The 18,655-nt window shown below is 41.4% G+C and overlaps 1 protein-coding gene across 2 annotated transcripts; it reads left to right on the top strand.

Annotated features, from left to right (window-relative positions):
- The first annotated feature begins 259 nt into the window (after positions 1–259).
- LOC125301500 (fatty-acid amide hydrolase 2-A-like) lies at positions 260–17,924 on the top strand. 2 transcript variants are annotated; one of them, XM_048253978.1, is made up of 11 exons: positions 260–1,209; positions 1,749–1,831; positions 2,030–2,166; positions 3,014–3,223; positions 3,464–3,583; positions 4,110–4,245; positions 4,637–4,754; positions 4,847–4,966; positions 5,831–5,942; positions 16,997–17,245; positions 17,524–17,924. In XM_048253978.1, exons 1-11 carry the CDS (start codon positions 1,021–1,023, stop codon positions 17,724–17,726), a joined length of 1,677 nt encoding a protein of 558 aa, XP_048109935.1. In that variant the 5' UTR covers positions 260–1,020; the 3' UTR covers positions 17,727–17,924. The 2 variants fall into 2 exon arrangements, with proteins under 2 accessions (XP_048109935.1, XP_048109944.1); XM_048253987.1 differs by having other exon boundaries at positions 265–1,209; positions 16,997–17,185.
- The last annotated feature ends 731 nt before the right edge of the window (positions 17,925–18,655 follow it).

The raw sequence follows: 18,655 nt of genomic DNA on the forward strand, positions 1-18,655 counted from the left end.
CCTACGCTCTCTTTGTTATTCGTAAGACTTAAAGGGAACAACATATTTTAACAGATGCGTTTTGCTTCACTGATGATGGCCTAGGACAGTGTTTCTCAAAGTGTGGTCCAGGGACCACTGGTGGTCCGCAAGCTATCCCAAGTGGTCCGCGAGCAGACTAATATAAATTAGTAAATATAAAATATAATATAGATGAGTTGTTTGCAATACTGAACCAACTTGTATGTAAATCCAAACAGTTCTGCAACACTGTCTATGTAGTTTAAATCATATGAATCCTCTGACACAATAAGCAAAGTGCAAAGACAATAAGCAAGGTGGTTTAGTGAGTGGGCCTATTGTTAGGTTAGGTTGAAGTAGGTCTAATCTTTTTTTTTTAGCTAAGTGGTCCGTCGTCTGAAAAAGTTTAAGAAACACTGGCCTAGGGCCAAAATGCATTTGCATATAAGCATGAGTCGCTTGCAGTGACAGGGCAGGAATTAACCCTGTGATTCAGTATGCAGTGGTAAGGTGATCTGAGTGTGTCACAAGTGGTAGTGCAAATAAGTCCAAGGGTGCAGGGATAAAGTCTAGAGACCAGCATTAAATACGGACAATATAAGAGAAAACTGTAAACATAGTAATATAAGAATTATAGCAGTGCAAGGCTATAGGTTTGAAGTAATAGGGTGCAGGCTAAGTCCAACAGTGCAAGGGACAGTCTAGAGACCAGCATTAAGGGAAACATGTAAACATAACATAAATAGCTGTGCAAGGATAGGTTTGAAGTAATAAGTGAACTAATAATTGTCAAACTGAATTCATGATATGACAGGACTAGCCTACTTTAAATGGTGACGTTTCCTATAAAACTAATCATAGCCTACATAACGTGAGGTTTAGTCCGATTGTCACAGTGACCAGCAGGCTGCTGCTTCAATCGCACCGCGTTGCATGCTGGGCAAAGTGAACCTGCAATTCCTGTGTTATGCCGGGTATTTTTCTGTCGGTCTGAGGTAATTGAAGCCTGTATTGTTCAGAATGGCGTTAACTCTGTTCGAACGTTTACAATCATGGATACTGCGCACAATTGTAAGGATGCTCAATGGGGTTTTAATGCTAACTACGTCCCATCGAAAGTCTGACGGGTCTGCGCGACTCCCAACAATCACCAACCCACTTTTGACGGCAACGGCGATGCAACTCGCTCGCAAGATTCGTCGTAAAGAGGTAGGGAATTAATGCTATCCTTAACCGAACTGATACACTCTGTATCAGTTCCGCCCACAATAACGTAGTCTGTGTTTTTAAGTCACTCCTGTTCATTGCGAATGACGAAGCCCTTATTTTGGTTCTTTTGGTTCACTTCAATGTTAAATATTAAGGAAGAGGAACACCTACAAATGTGTTGCATTATGGGCACTGGGGTTTTAAACGTTCGGGCATATACATTTTATTGTATAATAAAAGCCGTTGAAATGTCCTCTCTTCAAGTGTCCTTGTAGCTTTAATAGCCTACCACATTCTCAACAGAGAAACAGTATGCTAGAAACTTACAATAGTGGCGCAATGCCACATCCTGCAAAACTTGTTCAAAGGTCAAAACCAGCATTTAGACCTACTCGGGTTCTCCATTTATTTAATAAACACTCAAATTGTGATGGATAATTGTCTAAAGGTTCCAGTATCTGAATATTTTGAGTAATTAGTCAGTTCAGCATTATTAAGTTTATTGGGGTGCTGAGTATGTTGTCACTATTTGGCCCTAGGTCACAAGCGTGGAGGTGGTGCAGGCCTACATTGACCGAATCCAGGAAGTCAACCCTATAATAAACGCTTTGGTGAAGGACCGGTCAGTGTGTGTGTGTGTGTGTGTGTGCCTGTTAGATAGAGACTGTACTACAATTGTATCCTCTTTCCTGTTTGGAATACTTGTCATCAATACGCTACTCATCAAAACACTAGGCCACCACAACACATTACGTAACTTTAATTTATAAAAAATTGTGGTGACCCACCCCAAAAATTGGGGTGATTTTTCCCCCCTCAGCTTTTCGGCTGCATTACAGGAGGCCTCTCAAGTGGACAAGCTCATTGAGGAGGAGACCGGAGGAGAGGAGGTGCTAGAGGACCGACTCCCCCTGCTGGGAGTTCCATTTACTGTCAAAGAGGCTTTTGCTTTACAGGGTAGGCCTACTACACAGCTTTTGGCATATTACAGTTTTTTACAATTGCTAAAACACTCAACCCCATTCTCTGAACCAAATGTGCAGTTGCCTGAACACATTTATTGAATCGATCACTCTTTCGGCAAAACCTTAAACACATTTTGCAGATCTTATAGACTCTTTTTGCAAAACTCAGCTGTCATTAAACACAACAAATCAAAATTGATCACCCTTGTTTCAAATGATGTGACACACAACTAATATAAGCTAGTTCAGCATGCAATAGTTTATTATTTAAGTTATGTAGTCTTTTTTGCTTTGTTTTGTTTGTTTTTTAGATGCAAAATGCATTTACAGTACTATATTATAAACAATGAACAATTCTCCTGGAGCTATATGCCCTACCCTGAACACTATGTTTTCCATTTTTTGATGTAGTGTGTAATGACTGCTCGGTGGTGTTTTCATTTTGACTGCTTTTTGAATTATCTGAAGACTTGGTTGAAGAAGGTTGTTTTTCAGCACAGGTACAACTGTTTTGAGTCAGTTTTGCAGAGGTAGTTTGAGATTTTGTGAATATAGTTTAAGATTTGGGGTTTGTGCTTACAGTTTTGAGAAAAGGGTGGAAGGTTTTGTGTTTTAGCGATTGTGAAAAACTGTATTGCTTTGGGCTGTTAGCCTATAATGGTCTTTTAGCCATCTGCTTTCATTCCATTTGTGCCATGCCCTTTTAAAACTATATGCGTTGCAATGATTTTATGTTACAGTGAATACATGCCATATGTCATATAATACCCCTTATGTTACAATGAATACATGTCACATTGCCCCTCTAGTTAAAGTACATTCTACCTTCTCCTTTCCAGGTATGCCAAATTCCACAGGGCTGGTCTCCAGGAAAGATGTAATTTCGCCCAATGACGCTCCGACTGTGGCCCTGCTGAAGAGAGCTGGAGCCATCCCCCTGGGTGTGACCAACTGTAGTGAGCTATGCATGTGGCTAGAGTCTCACAACCACCTGTATGGTATCACCCGAAACCCCTACGACTTAGGGAGGATAGCTGGAGGAAGCTCTGGTCAGTCAACAATCTCGTTTTACATGTAATATTACACTTTGATAATTCAACAATATGTCAGAAAAACAAGAGTTGTAAGTCAGGCTTCAGGAAGTAAAAGTCCTATCATGTACTGATCCTACCAGTACACTTAACACTGGTGATAAACATACATACACATGTTCTCTCATTTGTTTGTAGATCTGTTGACTTATGAAAGAATAACTTTTGTGTTTTTCCCTCTATGTGTTTATTGTGCAGGAGGAGAAGGAAGTATTTTGGGGGCTGGTGGCTCTGTTATTGGTCTTGGTTCAGATATTGGGGGAAGCATACGCATGCCGTCTTTTTTCAATGGCATCTTTGGGCACAAACCTACCCCAGGTATGTGGGAGAACCAGTGGGGGTTTGAAATGAAAAACAGGCCAACTTAATAGTGTACTATGATGATGCGACACCTTTATGTTGAGGCTGGAGAGAAAGGGTCGTCCACCCCATGGAGGAGAGCAGGGGTAATAGAGTGGTAATGATAGCAACAACAACAGCAATAACGACAATAATGTATTATTATTATTATTATTATTATTATTATTATTATTACTACTGTTATTATTATAGTTACACCTTTTTAAGACACTCAAAGATGCTTTACACTACACATAGATGGATAGATACATACATACATGTGTATACATTACATAGCAGAAAACACTCAAGATACATAGATGCCATCGATGTTGAGTGAGAAGGTCCGGGCCAGCCAGGTGGGTCAGGTTCAGTTAAGAACGCAGTTTTAACATTGCTCTAACCAAACAAGTATACCTGTATGGCTCTGTGCCATCGACACTAATGAATGAGACCACAATAACCTTTTCTGTCTTAATCACATCCTCCCTCTCTTTCCTTTTAGGAATCGTTCCCAATGAGGGGCAGTACCCGCCTGCCTCTGGGCAGCAGCTGGGGTTTCTCTGCACCGGCCCCATGTGCCGCTATGCTGATGATCTGATACCCATGCTGAAGATCATGGGAGGCTCCAACACAGAGAGGTAGCTGGCTGGCCACAGTGCAGTTTGAATCACTGAGCGAAGTGCAGAGCCATTTAAAGCAACACAATGCAGTTCTTTCACCTTAAAACAACACCTTCAAACTCATTCTGATGCTACACTGACTTACATGGAGAATGAAGTCTCTTGACATTGCACTATTAAACGTTGTTGTTGATCGGATATGATCATAACCCTTTTATTTGGTTTTTGACTACTGGTAATTGGGTACCATCTTGGCACTAAATGGTATTGAATGTTGATGTCAAGGGGCATAGATATCGATTCTTTCATTATGTCGCCTCAATTAGTGGAGGCACCACCATCAGATGACCACTAAACGTAGTGAATTTCTTGTAAATAAATATGTCGTCTCTCTCACACACATCTTTAGGCTGTGTTTGTCATCTGAGGTTGATCTGAAGACCTTAAGATTCTTTTCAGTCCCACACAACGGCGGTTCTCCCTTGGTGTCTCCAGTGGATCCACAACTTGTTCAAGTGCAGAGGAGAGTAAGTGTTTGCATTGGACTGTGTGCATATTATGTTTGTAAGTCTATTAAGTTAATTAAGCAGTTTCTTATAATAATGTATTGCTTTCTCAGGTAGTAGAGCACCTCGAGGCTGAGTTGGGGGTCAAAGTTCAAAAAATATGTATCCCTCAGCTGAAATACTCCTTTCAGATCTGGGGTGCGATGATGTCATGTCCTGGAAAAGATGGAAAGGTCAGTGTGCAGTGTGTGTATACACATGCTGTGTCAGTGTTTGCTATATGAAGGGTGTAACCTCTAAGGAGAGGAGTACAGAGGTACAATAGTTGCAGTGTTATTACTACAGAGGAGACTCAAACGCAGAGTGTAAGAATGTTTTTAATTCAGGCGAGGGAAGTCCAGTAAACGTAATCCAAGCACAAACACAGAGAGGCTAAACAGGCAGAAGTATCCAGGTAACATTAACTCTAGCAGCAAAGGTCAAAATACACAATCCAGGTCATTCACACAATTAGGCAATAGGCAAGATAGACAGCAATCAGAATTCCAAACGCACAGTCTAGATGACAGGTACATTAGAACTGCTAGACCTACATGTTATTCTTCGAAAAACTATTCAGATGCGCAGTATTGAGATTTCATAAGATATTGTAATCTTGTCTGACACATTCCATTTAAAGGTATTACCAGAGAGGGTTAAAGCGGAGCTAGTAATCAAGGATCTTTGGTATTACTCAACACTGCTATTGGTCAGCTTTAGCCAAACCTCTCATTAATTGAATCCAACCTGGCTCAACACACTTATTGCATTTGATCACACCTTCCCACTGCCAATTTTCTCGTGCAATTCTGCACATGCTCTACCATATTCACCGCTGATACATCGCCGCCAAACTTGGGGCCCTAAAGTTTTAGTTTTATGGGAGGACATAAATGATTGTTCCTACATGAATACTATATGCATTCTTCATGTGGTTTTATACCCATATGGTCCTTGCATAATTCTATTAAGACAGATAAGAATTGAGTAAACATTTGGCTTTGGTAGGCTTGTCTAAGGGTGACAGAGTGTAATTTAAAGTTATGTGTTTCAAACAGACACCAACCGCCTTTGCTGAACTCATGGCAGACAGAGGTAGTAGAGTATGGCCTTTGTGGGAGCTCTTCAAGTGGATGCTTGGACTGTCCTCTCACACCATGGCTGCCATAGGTAACACTGTGTGTGTGTGTCTGTGTGTCTGTGTCAGTGTCAGTGTGTGTGCATGTTTTTGTGATTCTTAACAAAAGTGAAATAGAACCAAGGTGTAATGCAGTATGCTTAGCAACACTGGAACTTAAAGGAGAAGTTTGGTGTGATATTGACCTAAAGTATGTTGAAACATGATACCGAGTGTGAACTTATGTCTCATAGCTCATCTCGGCTTATCCCCTGCACTCCGAAATCTGGCGCTAGTTAGCCGATGCTACCAACAGGTTTTCAAAGGGGGTGCCTCGAGTCGGGCATAGACCTAGCCATGCAAATAAATCACTTTTTTAAACCATTCACGAGCCTCAAAGTAGCTCCACACTTCATTGGTAGACTTCCGAGGGCCCTGACATTTAAAACGAGACATTGAGAACTTTGAAAAAGCACTGGTAGTTTATTTACAAGACGATTTATACAGACAATACCTTCAGGAAGTTTACCGTTCGCCGTCATCTTGAATTTAGTCATGATAAGTACCGACGAGTACCAATTAACAGGTATGATAAGGGATCAGATTCTAAAAATAATTCAGTGGAAATAGAATCCGTCCGTCTGTGGAGCGCAATGGTCTGGAGTGCCTGTAGGAAGGCATTCAAGTAAGTGGGAGCAGAACCAGAGACTACTTTGTAGGCAAGCGTTAGAGACTTAAATTTGATGTGAGCAGCCATAGGTAGTCAGTGTAGCTGGATGAGCAGCGGGTAACATGTGCCCTTTTGGGTTGGTTGTAGACCAGGCGCGCTGCCACATTCTGAATCATCTGAAGGGGTTTCACTGTGCAGGCTGGGAGACCTGTCAGGAGGGAGTTACAGTAGTCAAGTCGTGGATGACTATTGCCTGTACCAGGAGGTAGCATCTTGAGTCAAGTAAGTCCTGATTTTCGGTATGTTGTAATGTGTGAAACGGCACGACCGGGCGACCGAGGCAACATGATCGGAGAAGGTTAGCTGGTTGTCAAGAAAGACTCCTAAGTTTCTTGCAGCCCTGGTAGGTAGTGATGGGCAAATGAAGCTTTGGTGAACCACTAAACCACAGCAGTGTGAAGCTAGCAACACTAATGAAAAAATCCAATATGGCTTCCACATGTAGATTTTTCAACATAAAAGTCCTTACCCAAACCAGTATATGTAACCAAAAATATTGGTTTGCTAAGGACTTTTATGTTGAAAATGTATGTGTGGCGGCCATCTTTTTGCTTTATAGCTAGTGTCGCTAGGTTCACACTGCTGTGGTTCAGTGGTTCACCAAAGCTTCATTTGCCCATCACTACTGCTAGGTGCAACAGACAGGGAGGCAATTATGATGTTGATGTCATGATTTATGGTAGGTTTAGCTGGCAGGACCAGCAGTTCAGTTTTTGAGAGGATTAGCTGGAGATGATGTGCCTTCATCCATGTAGATATGTCTGAGAAGCAATCCGAGATCCGTGCCAAGACCAGGGGGTCATCAGGTGGAAAGGACGGATAGAGCTGTGTGTCGTCTGCATAGTAGTGGTATGAGAAGCCATGCGAACGGATAATCTGTCCCAAAGAGGTGGTCTAGATGGCAAAGAGAAGGGGTTTATTTATTTGGTGTGAAACACACGCATACCTGTTTTAATGCTTTTTGTTTGCTTTTATCATTTGTATTAATATTTATTTTATCATTATTTTATTTATAAGCTAAGGTTGCTAGCACAGGTGTATAAAAAGACATAAAAAGACTTGCACTTTCTGTTTGCAGTTTTGTGTATTTGAAAAAAAAAGCATTGCATTTGCAGATATAGCCGTTCTTCTTTTGTATTATTCTGTATGTATAAGATATATATTTCTGTATAGTTAAATATATAGATATATAGACTTTACTTCTGCATTGTTGCACTGTTGGACTTACTCATTTGCACTATCACCATGACCACTATCACCATTGCACTATCATCATGACACTCATTCACACAGAGCACCTTACCTTACCTTACTATGCACAGAGAATCACAGGCTCAGTCCCTGCCTCAGTCATTGCAAAGCCCTCTGATTGATTAATCACCACTATGTGGATACTGTTTTTAGAATTGATTTAGATTAAGTGTTAGTTAGTATAATTTGTATTTTAGTATATTTAGTATATTCTTTATCTTCTACTGTCCTTATTGCTTAGTTGTGTTTTTATATTACAGTATATACTTTAATTACTTTTTCTGCTGTTAAAGAATGTGTATGTGTTGGCTGTATGCAGCTGAGACCTTGAATTTCCCCTGGGGATCAATAAAGTATCTATCTATCTATCTATCTATGTTATTTTGTATTATTGTATTATTGATGATGTTGGCAGAAGTGGCCCCCAGCTCATTTGAGTTTGAGACCCCTGCGCTAGAGGTTGTAGGAGTGCAATATCTGAGTCTGTTGTGTCCTGTGGGCATGTAGAGAATTGACTGAGGGTTGCCGCCACTTTGTTTGTAAAAAATGATGCAAGGGTATCCGCAGTAAGGCTGGACGGAGGAGGAGGCGGCTAAAGGGTTGAGTAGCGATTTGAAGGTTGAGAAAATTTTTGAGTGTCTGTGGCTGTGTTGATTTTGTCAAAGCTGTCTTAGCAGCAGTGATGTTGGCTGAAAAGGAGGATAGGAGTGTCTGGTAGTTTTTGAGGTCATCAGTTACATCAGTACATCTCTATATTGACCGTAAAGTGTAGCCACCAATAGTCAAACGCAGATTGGAGACATACCCTCCAAAAATTGAGCAGGCTCCTCGAGCCTTTGCGCAGTCATGCATAAGTATGCTCTGTTTTTGCTTCACAACAGAGGTTTAGATTTGTGCCATTTCCTCTCTGTGGCTCTGAGTTTGGTGCGCTGCGATCGGAGGGTATCATTTAGCCATGGATGAGAGTGTTTGGATCGAGCTGGCCTTGTAAGAGGGCACAGTTCGTCAAGACACGAGCTCAGTGTGGAGCAGAGCGAGTCTGTGGCATCATTAACCTCCAGAGAGGAGAAGCTGCTGAGTGGAGGTACAGTGGGCAGTGCTTCGACTTGGCCAGCTTCCCTCAAAGGGTCAGCCATGATGATCCTGCGGCATCACGACTTTAATTTGTATTTTTCAGTGGCGTTAACGACGCTGCAACGACCGGCAGAGGTCTCAAGTGAGCAGGGTGTCTCGTAAAAAGAAATGGAGCTGGAAAACCCTACACAGACTTCACTACAGACTTTAGCAGACTGGTTTAGAAATAATTTAATAGCCAGAAATATGCCTGCCCTGCCCTAATAAAGAAATATTTGGTTAACAGCGAATCCCGTTTGCAGCCGTGAAAGAAACGCATGGGACAAATTAAACATTCTGTTTTTCTCCGAAAGTGCAACGATGATAGACAGACATCATTTGGACAAAATAAAGAGCATATTAACCTCCGTTGCTCAGCCAAATGCCTTCCTGTTACGTCCTGTTATCACAGAGTTACAGACGATAAACTACTTTTGATGGTCACAAGTTTACTTCATTAGCGTTTATTTCTTTGATTATTAAAGAGTGTTTTCATTTAAAGGCTTGACTTAGTGCTTATTCAGAAGAGCATTTAGTGCTCTCCCCCAATCCCAGATGTTCACATTGCATGTTTGTTTGTAATGGATGCAACCCGAGAGATCACGCTTGTCATAGGCCCGATACCGTGGGTGCTCCGTCTCTCGGGCACCCACTGAAAACATCGAGCACCCACGTGTGCCAGCTTACAGTCCCGGCTAAATTTACATTCATTTAAAATCAAACATCGCAGTTTATGTTAAATTCAGCATCTCTCATAATGTGATTGGATATGTTGCTGTCAATTCCCTACTTCATATACTAACCACCAATGAGAGCAAAATCTAGCCTACAACACGCAGACAGCTTTATGCGCAGGGGAGAGAGTGCGCGCGCAGAAGATTGTTGCCTTCTGATGGTATCTTGCTAATTCACTGAACTGCATTAGGTGACACAAATGGTATTGCCTTTATCTTATAACGCCTTGTCTGAGCGACTACCAGTCAGATGTTCCCTGACAAAGACATTCAAAAATTAAGAATGTTTATTGACTTGAAAAATACACAAATTTTTGCAAACTCCCTTCATTCAACCCTTGAAGACATGTGGTCTGGTGCGCTATGTAGATTGTTTCTCGTACCATTTAATTTCTCAGAATTTAGGTCTACTAGGCCTACAATAATGTCATCACCAAATACATCTTTTATTTTTAGTTGATCAACCACAAAGAGTAGCATAGACCTACTGTGCACAGTGCACTGACGACTGTAGCAGCCCAAGGTAACCAGTTGTTGTAGATGAGAGGCAACCCCTTGTTTCAGATAACATGTTGTTCAGGCTACCTGGGTGTTGCCTACGTTATTAATTAATAGTAGCCTACAATAGTTAATTGATTCGCGTAACATATTAGTTGGCTCAAAGAGTAGGGAATCAGGATGGAGAGAGTCACGTGTGTGTTGCTTTTGCGGGATCAAATCCAGTTTAATGCTAGTTTTCAAAACATATATTTTTACATGTCTTTTGTCCGAGTGGTTGTAATGTAGCCCGGCTCATGTCGTTATGGCGACTTCAAACCGCCTAAAACAACTTGTTTGTGAATGTCTGACAACTGCTGCAGCGCATGCACGCGCAAGAAAAACCAGTAGGTGGAGAAACCAGAAGGCACACAACACCGGAACGATTTTAAGGCTATTTCGCATAGGCTACTCAATGGTGCTATTTCACACACATTATAGCGACCCCCACTCACCGGGGTTAGGTGGAAGGTGTTAATAGACGATTGGCATAGCCTACAGTGGACTAGGGCTGTCAAAATTGCTCAAAAATGACGTTCGAATATCCCCTCTAAAATAAACACATGTATTCGAATAGATTGGAATATCTAGGCTATATTATTTGCGCATTATGTCAGTGACGCGCATCATGTCGTCTGTTTTTAACTTTTTGTATGGTTATTGCTTGACAGGGGGGATCCCAAGCAGCTTTCAGCCATAAGGCATTTCCTAATTCACCCGACACTGATATTCAAAATGTTGAAACTATTTCGGCATAGCCTATAAGCAGTTTAATTAAATGTAATGTTAGTTGTAAACAAATGGGCTACTTGGTGAGGCTTGGCCTCACAGATGCGCTCGTGCCTTAAATGGCAATACAAATCTTCACGATAGGCCTATTAACTGACCGCCCGATTCACGTTGGCTGGGGGGCAGGGGGGGGCCCCCAACGAACGCAACTTTCCACCTCTGAGACAGCTGAAAAGAAGTCTAGCCGACTCCTAACTCACTAAGACCTACTTACTGTAGGCTGCGCAAACCACAGGCCTTTTTTTGGGCAAGCCTGCATTCGCGGCAGGCCTTCTGTTGAAGAATTATATATAAATCCTGCGCTAACAGTAATCCTCCTACCGCCCCGCTACCACAGCTGTGGATAGTGTGGCATGCTCACGCTTTATGTCTCCTTCTTGCAAACTAGTAGCCTAGAAGTCTAGACGCACCCTAGCGGCGGCAAATTAATTTGCTCAGCCTGTAAGTCTAGTATCAAACCATAGGGATTTCTATTGGCTGACACCGTGGACATCATCCAATCACAGCGCTCTATTTTGTTAGAGAGTCTTAAGGCGGGCTTAACAGGATAACGACAGTCGTGCGATGGTGAACAACAAGGAAGGTAGCTATGGCGAACGAAGAGTGGTTGTTTGAATCGGCGTTAGCGTCAACTTTGGAGGAGTTGGACTTGTGCTTTTCTTTGAAAGTTGAGCAACACAATGCACTTAAGTCATTCCTTTCGAAGAAGGATGTATTTGCCGTTTTGCCGACCGGATACGGATATGGTCGTAGCGCTGGCCTAGGCAGTTTGAAAGACAATTCTCTGCCCGCCCCTTGGATTAAGCGAGGTGAATGGTTCGATTCCAGACTATACATTTCAATGATGGCCCGCCAGGCTAGCAAACTAGGCCTATAGCCCAACCATTTACGTCTTCAAAAAAGAACAACTTGCCAGATATGCCTTCATATCTTTGGGCTTCATTCAGCATTTTGTTCTTCCACTGGAAATGACATACATTTGCTGCCTGCTGCATCCTTTCTGTTTGTATTGTTTAGAAAATGTTTGACGTCTTGAGTTAATGCATTAAACATTGTTTGCTGGTAACCAGCCACAAATAGCCTACAGATTCTTGCGTGCGTACATTCTCTATTCTCTCCAAAATGTGCCCGTTCTATAGGCTGGCCAAGTGCGTAATTCTGCGGCATAAAGCAGATGTATTTGTTTATTGTACAGAAAAATAAAAATAACCTGTCAAGCAGTCAATTGACTACATTGCAGTCAATAAGTAGGGCAAATTACGAAACCAAAACGTGGGTCATAGTTGTCTAAGCCTCTGCTGTGAGGCCAAACCCATGAACAAAGACGCATTCCAATTTAAATTTCAGAAAGCATATTAAGAAGATATCTAGAAATGTTAGAGCGAGTTTGATTACTTTTAGACATATTAGACATCAATTACCCTTACATGCTGCTAAACTGTTTATGCACTCAATGATTTTCTGCCATTTGTCTTATTGTGCTACAAGCTGGTCCCAGGCAGGTGTGACCACTCTGAAACCCTTGTACTCTATACCAACAGGCTGTGAAAGTGCTTGATAAAAAACCAAGAAATTATCACCACTGTACTATTATAAAAAAAACATAGCCTGTTAACATTTGACAGTTTTATGGTTCTCTGACATGTGCCTGATGTACAAATGGACCCATGATCTTGCACCACCACCACTTAAGCAATGTGTGTAATTCTGTAGAGACAATGTTAGGGTATCTAGGGCTGCAATGAGAGGAGACTGTTACACTACATTCAAAAAGACCACTTTTGGCCAATCAGCATTTTCATATCAAGCAATTAGAAAATGGAACTCAATCCCACTCCATATCAGAGACTCTTTAAGTTTTAAAAAGTCTTTGAAGACATGGCTGAAGGACAATCAAGCTTGTGATCATTGATCTTTGTTTTTCACTTAGTTTTTCTTTTATTTGTAATGTTTATCTTGTTGTCTTTTCATGTCTGTGTTTGTTTATGTTTTTACTGTGCTTGAACATCCTGCCCAGGGACTACAGGTGCAAATTAGCTATTTAGCTAACCCTGGTATAGAAGCTATTCTATGCATGGTCCCTGTCAAACAAAACTAATAAACTAAACTAAACGATATCTGCAATAGTTTTTTTTTTTGGCGAAACAAGCTCACAGCCGAACGAGTCATAGCACTGAAGGGAGAGGCAACTGGCATGTGATCTCCCCACGGGCCAATGGATGTACAAGTTTTCTCCTGTGCCTACGATATTTAATCCAGTGTTTTGTCAAGTTGCAAAATGCTATTTGTTTTAACGAATTTTTATGATAGTATGAAGTACTTTTTGTATAGGGTACTATCTTAATTGCTTTATACTCAATACTTGACCAATGGCTATTGCATCTGTTTATTGAAAGTGAGAATGTGGCATGTGATCTACTGTGTAGGCATAAAATAAAATAAACAGATTGCTAATGGCCTACAAGCTGATCTGGGGTGCGTTTCCCGTACAACTACGGAGGTTAGCTTTTTACTAACAGGATGCATCGTTCAGCTAACCAACATGTAAGTTACGACTGTTTCCCAAAACTGTCGTACTTACATAGTACTGTAAGTTTGGACCATGATAGTTTTCAGTCTTAACTTAGTCATAACTTCAGTCTGGACTAAGGTGGTTAATGACGTTTAGTAGCACGTGAACGTCATACTTCTGTGGCGCATTAAGGCCGGCAGATGACAGCCGCCGTTGCACAGCAGTTACCAGTCCCCTGTCCAAGAGTTTGAATCTGGGTTAAGATTTTGACAACAATATTGACATCGTTGTTTACCTAATTTTATCTTTTGTGCAGATCATATTATCAAAATCAGAATCAGCCTTCTTGGCTTGGTTTGCGTAAACTAACAAGGACCCCCCTCCATGAAAATCAAAGGCTACATATTCTCAGCTGACTCGTCAAAAGTCGCACCACCTTATTATTATCTGCAGGTGTGTGAATTTTACTTTACGTGCACATGGCTGCAAATTGACTTTTAATTTATGTATTTTCTGCCTTGGGCATTTTAAAATATGGATGTATGGTGGCTAGAAGTGTAAATATCAATTAGAAATATATTTAAATACCTAAACCTATTAATTTGCAAACAAATAACTGGCGTCAGTGACGTCTTTGACATGAAGATCCCTGGAACTATGCTTCTACTAGCATTCTACCACAGATTGAGAGGTGTAGTTGTAACTACACAACTTTACGATAGTGGTTCTTGAACGTTAAGTTGCTACTATGGTTTTGGTAAACACTAACGTAGTGTAACGATGCATTGGACTATGTAAGTTCCAAATATGAATGTAATTCTGTGGCATAAAGCAGATGTATTTGTTTATTGTACAGAAAAATAAAAATGACATGTCAAGCAGTCAATTGACTACATTGCAGTCAAGAAGTAGGGCAAATTAATTCTGAAACCAAAGCGTGGGTCATAGTTGTCTAAGCCTCTATAGCGTAGCCTGTTAAAAACGTCGCAGAAGCCTACCCAAGGCTACAGATTAATTCTGAACAGTTATTTCTCTACTGGCTCAATTATCACACCACTGTTTTGATTTGCATAGTTGCGTTAACCCAACACTGACAATAATGTAGACAGCAAATTTCGATTTCCGTTACCACCGTGTAGTACAGCCTTAAGCCATACCCAAGTAGCCTAAATCGAGGTAAATCGAGCTTTTTCAGAAGGGGCGGCAGGCAGAGCGATGTACAGTGGCAGAGCGACGCACAGTGGCTGAAAGTGGTACTAAAGCTTCACGCAGCTTCAAGCCTCGTAATGCGCGACTGAAGTGGCCATTTGAAAGCGATGCCCACTGTAGAACGGAGGCAACCACAGAGGAGAAGTGGGTTGGAGACAGATTGCGGATGTTGCGGCGGAACGTGACCATTGGCTGAGGAGCTGGAGGCTGTTCTGTCAGGCTGAAGTTGAACTGGATGAAGAAGTGGTCGGAGGGATGGAGAGGCGTCACCATGAGGATGTCTGTGGTGCTATGTGCACCAAAGGCTCTTCCTGCACGCTCATTTATTTCTGGTGGAGTGTTAACTGTGTACACACACATACATATGCACATAGGAGCTTTGAATTCACAAGGTACAACTGAAAAAATTGGCAAACAAGAAAGTGGCTCTTAATAAACATGACAGGGAACAGGTGAGGCATTAATGACGATAATAAGCAGATTCAGGTGAGGGGGGGAGACACAGAGACAAGGAGCCAACACATGGCTATGTAAACAAAACAGCACATGGTATAACAAATGTCCATAGGAAACCAAGAAAAAAACATGAAAATCATGTTTTTCAGCAATCATAGCTTGGCAAATATTCAACTGTAGGCCAACTATTTTACAAGTTGAAGACACTTAAAGGATAATTCCGGTATTTAGCACTTTGAGTCCCTTTTCTGGTTTGTTTTGGATGAACTAGAGTGGTGGACAACAAAATGTTGACGATGGGTCAGGTCTCGACTTTCTGACTGGTTTTGAATCGCCTTTGACTGTTTCAGAGAGGCTGGCTATGGGCATGCATAAACATGTCCTTAAAACAACCTTTAACATTCGTTTTAAAACTGTGCAACTCACTGAGTGGTTAGTGATGTTCGTTGATGTTCCAAAACAAGTAGCGTAGCGAAATACAGTTTCTGACATGTTTTATTTGGCATTTTTTAAAATCCCATTGATTTCTGTTGGAAGACTCATTACGCGTTGATATTACTGCGCTACCAGAAACAGAAAGGGGGTCTGTTTACATTTGGTTGTAGTCTTTCCGCGAGACCTTCTTTTACTGTCTATGCTTCAGACTCAAATATTGAGGGGAAGTTTATACGCGGTTGTGAGGTATCTGAAAAAAAAATAGTTCAACAATAGCAAATAACAGAATGAAATCATACATTGCGCCGATATTTGTTTTCAATAGTTAAAGTTAAATTAAATTCCTTCCTCCCGACTCTCCCCTATTCTAAGTAGATTTCCTACCCGAAACTAGAAAGTTGCTAGGTCGGTAATCGCCAACAGAGGGCCGCTCAGACAATGGCAGAAGTGCCATAGATATTAGAAAGCTAGATACCGCATTGTCCGTCGAGTTCAATTAGGTAGCATCGTAAACGCGGCTGCCATATTGCTGGGGGTAACACCTTTACTGTCTATGGGCAACACTTGCTGACAATCAGATACACCTGTCTGATTTCCAGTCAGTGTCACATGTTTCTCCATTGGCCTCCAGTAATTGTTGCCCCCACCAAGATGGCGTCGCTATTTACTGTACGTACGTTCTGGATCCCAATGCGGTATCCAGCTTTCTAATATCTATGAGAAGGCTGTATATCATGTTATGAGGTTATGTGCCATCAAAATGATTTTGGAAACGGTATGTTAAGGTAAAAAAACTGTTAAGGGCTTCGTTAAAGGGACACCAGGCAAGCCTGGTCCTTTTTCTCTACGAAACTCCCCCTCGCTCGGTCTGAAGCTCTTTTCCTTTTCTTTGCATCTTCCGTCAAGGGTTTTCGCTGCTTCTTCGCCGGCTCTGCCATTACACGTTTGCAACAATCGCTAGCGTTTCGTTAGCCTGCTGTGGATGCAGGATGTAAACTGATCCTGCTTCAGTCGGCGGGTACGATACACTGAACTTGCAAGCGGGATATTCTTCCTACAGGGCAGTAGGGGTGGGTGAGAGAGTCTTCATTCGCCCTGTAATGAGTCATTTAACCATATACCGACTTACGAAGATGAGTAATTAACACGAAAACGTTGCCTGGTATCCCTTTAAATGGGAAACTTATCATACTTTGTTATATCTATTATATAAAATTATACCACAATATTAAAACTTAAAATTATAAAACAAACTGAGGACAAATGACAAAACCAAAAAAATGTTTCAGTGTATTTCCAGTAAAGACTCTCCTATCGCTCTTTCACGTCATCTCTGCTCAGGCTTGGCGTTAGTGGAGATGTTCCAGAGCTCGCGGCCATCGTCCTTCATTCTGAAGCAGAGGGAGACGCTGCAGAGGGACCTGGAGGAGATTCTGGGTACAGATGGTGTGCTGCTGTACCCCTCGCACCCCCACTTAGCTCCACAGCACCACCACCCACTCCTCACACCTTTCAACTTCTCCTACACTGGTGGGCCTTCACATCATGCACTCCATGCATTATGTTTGTGTTTATGGTATTTAGCACTGTGTAAGTGACTTACATTGACATCAATAAACATTAACATTACATTGTAATTAAGAGTTCATAGTAAAATTAAATAAACTAAATACCATTTATATCAGAAAAAAACAATAACCATTTTTTTAAGATTCCAAAGCTGAATTGCTTATTGGTATCGCCATTTTTTATTTTTTATTTAAACCTCATAGAATAAAACAAACCAATCATGATATTGTGTTATATTGATAATGGATTCAATTGTATGTAGCCAACTAATTCAATTTCATGACGCAATTTCCATCCAGGCATCTTCAACATACTAGGTCTCCCGGTGACCCAGTGTCCATTGGGGCTCAGTAACGAGGGGTTGCCTCTTGGAGTGCAGTTGGTAGCGGGGAAAATGCAGGACCGAATCTGCTTAGCCACTGCAACGTATCTAGAGAAAGCCTTTGGAGGCTGGAGGGACCCAGGCAAAGGTTCAGTATCACCCAGCCCCAGAGCACCTTAGACACAGACATGTCACAATGGCACTAAGTTACAAAATATTGGTCAGTGTTTACTGTCAAATAAACTTTGCTCATAAAATTCTGGATTTTCAAAATTAATGTAACTTGTGAAGGAATGGAATCGTATGTTTGGTGATATCAATAATGTATAATTCTATATTTGTGTAACCATATCAATAAAAAGGTCTTGTACAATGTAATTGATATGTGGAAAATACTTACAAACTGATAGCTGTCAATGTGTTAAGATAGTGAATTCCATAATCATCCATTTTACACACACAGCACACACTTTATATGTCTATGAAGCCTACTGTCTCTCTCCCTGCCAACATGGTCATTGCCAGTCTCTATAAACTAGAAAATAAAAAAAATAACTTATGGATAACAAACAATGTTTGAAGCTGAACAGTAATAACACTGAGGTACATGTTGTTGGCCCTAAATCTGTAGCCTGGCCACACCCACAGTAGATCTCCTTTCAGGGAGATAATAGTCTGGAACACTACAGTTACGATCGGGAGTCTAGGGCCCGGTTTCCCGATAACGATGGATACACACACACAAGGGTTTTCTCCGATTCATCTTATGATCGTTTGTTTTTTCCGACTGTTTCCCGAACATGCTCGTAGCGTGAATGTGCGTGCACTGCTCTTAAGATGCTCTTAAGGGGAGCTGTCCATGTTAACAGTTCTGAAATATCCTCTAATTTGATGGTGATGTCAGGTGACTGCACATCAGGTCTTCACTGCACACCACACACTGGGGTTTCTGTCCCATTTGGTCCTCAATTTAAGTGAATCCATATCCTACTTCAAATATTCAGGGTCAAGGTTTACTGCTAAAATTATATCTAACATAACCTGTCACACAAACATTGTCCATCTATGCCCATGGTAATGACTGCCATATGAATTCATGAGAGCATGAA

This window comes from Alosa alosa, chromosome 1 (genome assembly GCF_017589495.1).
Source record: "Alosa alosa isolate M-15738 ecotype Scorff River chromosome 1, AALO_Geno_1.1, whole genome shotgun sequence".
In the NCBI taxonomy this organism is placed as follows: domain Eukaryota; kingdom Metazoa; phylum Chordata; class Actinopteri; order Clupeiformes; family Clupeidae; genus Alosa; species Alosa alosa.

Bases quoted from the DNA above. Each gene is read 5' to 3' on its own strand.
- LOC125301500 (XM_048253978.1), top strand. From the start codon at position 1,021: ATGGCGTTAACTCTGTTCGAACGTTTACAATCATGGATACTGCGCACA. The intron at 4,967-5,830 runs GTCAGTGTGCAG...TGTTTCAAACAG, and splicing joins GTCCTGGAAAAGATGGAAAG to ACACCAACCGCCTTTGCTGA. The intron at 5,943-16,996 runs GTAACACTGTGT...ATCTCTGCTCAG, and splicing joins TCACACCATGGCTGCCATAG to GCTTGGCGTTAGTGGAGATG.